Genomic DNA, 3,664 nt, shown 5'->3' with positions numbered 1-3,664 from the left:
AATCTTGTCCTTTGACAATATGTCTCTTTATTATAAGGTTTCCCCTTACAAGGCCTGATGCTTCAGAGCCATAAGATGCAGACTTCAAATGAGAGAAAATCCCACCCAGAGGCATGATTGGCTTGAGATGGTGTGTGTCTCTTTTCCACCCTGGAATGTGTTTTACCTGCTTCTATAGTTACCTCTGTATTACCTTTATAAGACAGACACTCAAGTTCTCTACCTTATTTACAGCAGAGCGCCGCTATAGCAATGTTTATGTATTAAAAATCTGAAAGAATGATTTAAAACTTTTTGCTTAATGAAATTTGCTTGTAGGCTTAGATGCTCAAGAATCAAACAAATATGGAAGCTGCATGGCGACTGCATTGCATCCCTACAAATGCTGCCTTTTCCTTCCGCAAATTCCAGCTTGAATTAAAACGCACCCTTTCAAGAACCTCATAATATTGTTTAATGTAATAATGGGAAGTATATGTGAGCCAACAGCAGGGTTAATTAAGGTAATTTACACTAGTGTTTTCCCACTGTTAAAGCACACATGTACATAGTTTTAAACACCTCTAATAAAACCCTTTAAAAAATTTCAAAAAAAAATTACCTTTCATTTCTGACTTTATGATAAGCTTTTAACACATTGAGATAAGCACACTGAACAATTGGAATAGAATTATGTCCCATGCATGTAATATAATTAATTTGTGTACTGTCTGTATGCTCTTCAGGATGTCAACAGTAACATTAGCCTTGTTTACAGCTGCTTTAAGTGTTTGCACATTGTGTTTAACAAAAAATAAAAAAATAACTATCAATAGTGTTGTTGTTTTTTTTTAAAATGTAAGCACACACAAAAAATGCATGAAATAAAACCAAGCAAACCCAATTTTCACTGAAATAGAAAATTTATTGAATGAGAAGGTTTTTCTTGAAGGTCTAAATTACAGAATAGAAACAACTATGTTTTTCCTGTCAGCATTAAGGGTTCGTGTCAGGTGAAATAAAATGACTGATGCTTTGCAAAATATTTGACAAACCCATTATGGTTAAAATAAAATAAAAATGGTGTGAATGCATTTCATGTGGAATCAACGTTTTCTTGGATGTGATATGAAGATATTTTATCAGTAAAGAGGAGGAGAAGAAAAATAAAATAAGTACAAAATTATTATAATTAATTATACACATGGTGTATTTTATACATATAGGGAAGCTTGATTGCTTTCTTGTGAGACGTACAGTTGCTGCATAATAATAATTTCCTCAACAAATAAAATGATACAATCAATATACAGTAGTTATGTCGAGACATTTATAGGAATGTGTTGTTTTGTAATATGTTTTTACGTGGACTGCAGTGGTGAACATACTGTAAAGTCAATCAGTACTCAATCTTGTTATACAGGTTGTATAAAGGTAGCGCTGGCAGGTTGCTCCCCGGGTAGTACAGGGGCGTTGGAAAGGCGATAGACCGGGGAACCGGAACACGCAGTAAGGAGTTATCTCTGAAAACCAGCGGCATCCCCACTAGTGTCTGTGCGGAGGCGTGGGCCATGTTGGCCGCCTCCAGTTCAGCTGAGAGCTGCCGTTTCCATTTGTTTCTCCTGTTCTGAAACCACGTCTTGACCTGAGTCTCCGTCAGCTGCAGGCTGGAGGCTAAGCAGGCCCGCTCCGAGCTGCTCAGGTACCGCTTCATGTCGAAGGTGGACTCCAGCTGGTAAACCTGACTTCGGGAGAAAACCGTGCGCGTCTTCTTCTTGGCCGAGTTGCCCTGCTTGTCCGCACCGTCTGTCTGTCTCTCCTCCGACAGAGGTGACATCTGATGGCAGGGTCTCTCCTGCTCCTCCTTGTAATCCTGCAGCAGAGGCTGCGGCAGGTGCGGCCGCCGTGCCAGCCCGTCGTTTCCAGACAGAAGTCCTTTAGCGGGACCTAGATGCCAGCAGGAGAAAGGGAGATCATGAATATCATAAACAACATATGTTTAAAGCATGCTTTTTAACCAGGCGACAGGAAACAATCATTTTACTTTTTGTTTTGTTTTACACAAACTAATCGGTTTGAGAGTTGATCGAGTGTGAACTCTGACTCGCTGAACGCTGGTGACTTTTTAAACAAACAATTCAGTAGAGTAGGCTATGCTCGGTGTACAGTATACTATTAATTAAATCCCGCTCTATTTAACGCTCAATTGACGACGTGTAATGCAGCCATTTTGGAAACATGTTTCATCAATTAGCAAGCTCAATTAAATTTGAAATGAGAGAGAAAGACAGAGGGCTAATTATTTGACCCTCCACTCTTCTGCTGCTGCAGCGGTGATAGCCTACACCAGTAACAAGTGGAGGTGGAGGAGCTGCACGCGGGTGTGACAGTCATCAACACAAGATAATCATATGTGAGCTGAAGTGCAAACAAAAACACAAAACGGCAGGCCTGGTTATTTTTATTTTCAAAAAAGAAACTAATTATTTAGACAGTAAATAAATCAGATGTGAAGTGTGGTAATGAATTAGTAAATTGGTGGGGTTGTTAAAATTATAGATATAATTATTTTTACACTACTTAGCATCACTTTTCTGAACAATAACAATAATGTTAATAATAATGTTAATAATGTCAATAATAATGACAATGATAATAATAATAATAATAGTAATAATAATAATAATAAAATATCCCTCACCTAAACATGAGAAGTTGTGCGCTTGGTGCTGGGTGCAGGGCTCGCTGTGACCCGTGTCGGAGCAAAAGCAGTCTGCTGAGTCCTCCCCGCCGCTGCACTCTTCCTCTGAGGACACAGACAGGGAGCGCCTCCGCGGCGCCGGCTGCGCCCCCTTGGAGAGCTCCTTCGTCCCGGAGCGAGGCGCATCGGACGGCGTGCCTAAAATCGACTGGATGGTAAAGCTGGAAATCGGGCCCGTCGAGCACTTGCTCCCGCTGTCTTCTGCGCTACTCATTCTCGCTTCATACCAGTATTGAAGTATTGACTGAATCTGTCTGTCCCTTGTATTCCGTTATTCTACAAGATTGGTGCGTAAAAAAATACGAACACGTCTTTTGTCCTCCTTTTTCCCCCCTGTAGCCAGTTTAATTGTGGAGTTTTACATTGGAGGAGTTGAAGGTGTTTTTTCTAGAGCTCGGGGAACATGAGTGTATTCCTGGTCCTCCTCCTCACGCTCTGGATCAGAGGCAGCAAGGCTGCGTTGCCTCATTTGCATGTAGGTAAGCTCCTCCTGGGCCAATCGCAGCCTCCAACATAAACCCGGAAATTTCAAACTGCTGTCAACGTTTTGGGGATGGGATGAGAGCGACACAGCCGAAAAGCAGCAGGAGTGCTCATTCCTGCATTCAGTTGTGCTTATAACATTTAAATCATTACGGCCTGTATAACTAAAAACACGTCAGATGAAACCTCTACTTTTTATTTTATTTTTTGATACGAGTTCCCTAAAATGCAATATGGGTTGTATAAAGTATTTCAAATTAAACGAGAGGCTGTGTCCATTATTCAACACTATTAAGGACTAATATGGTTATGAAAAAAGAATAATTGTGCTAAGAATTAACATTTATTAATCTTGAAAATCAATTTTGTGGCTTGAATGTTCCACACTGACATCGTTTTTTTAAAAGTCTGGTGTGACACGTGACACATTATTACTATTAT

The 3,664-nt window shown here is 40.2% G+C and overlaps 1 protein-coding gene across 1 annotated transcript; it reads right to left on the bottom strand.

Annotated features, from left to right (window-relative positions):
• Window positions 1-1,378: 1,378 nt before the first annotated feature.
• On the bottom strand, window positions 1,379-2,954 carry hmx2 (H6 family homeobox 2). Its single transcript, XM_053333169.1, has 2 exons — window positions 2,681-2,954; window positions 1,379-1,926 (listed from the first exon to the last, which is right to left on the bottom strand). Exons 1-2 carry the CDS (start codon window positions 2,952-2,954, stop codon window positions 1,379-1,381), a joined length of 822 nt encoding a protein of 273 aa, XP_053189144.1.
• Window positions 2,955-3,664: the final 710 nt, after the last annotated feature.

The sequence above is a fragment of the Scomber japonicus genome, chromosome 14 (assembly GCF_027409825.1).
Source record: "Scomber japonicus isolate fScoJap1 chromosome 14, fScoJap1.pri, whole genome shotgun sequence".
NCBI lineage: Eukaryota > Metazoa > Chordata > Actinopteri > Scombriformes > Scombridae > Scomber > Scomber japonicus.
Note: the sequence above shows the minus strand (reverse complement) of the source record. Positions and strands in the feature narration are given on the sequence as shown.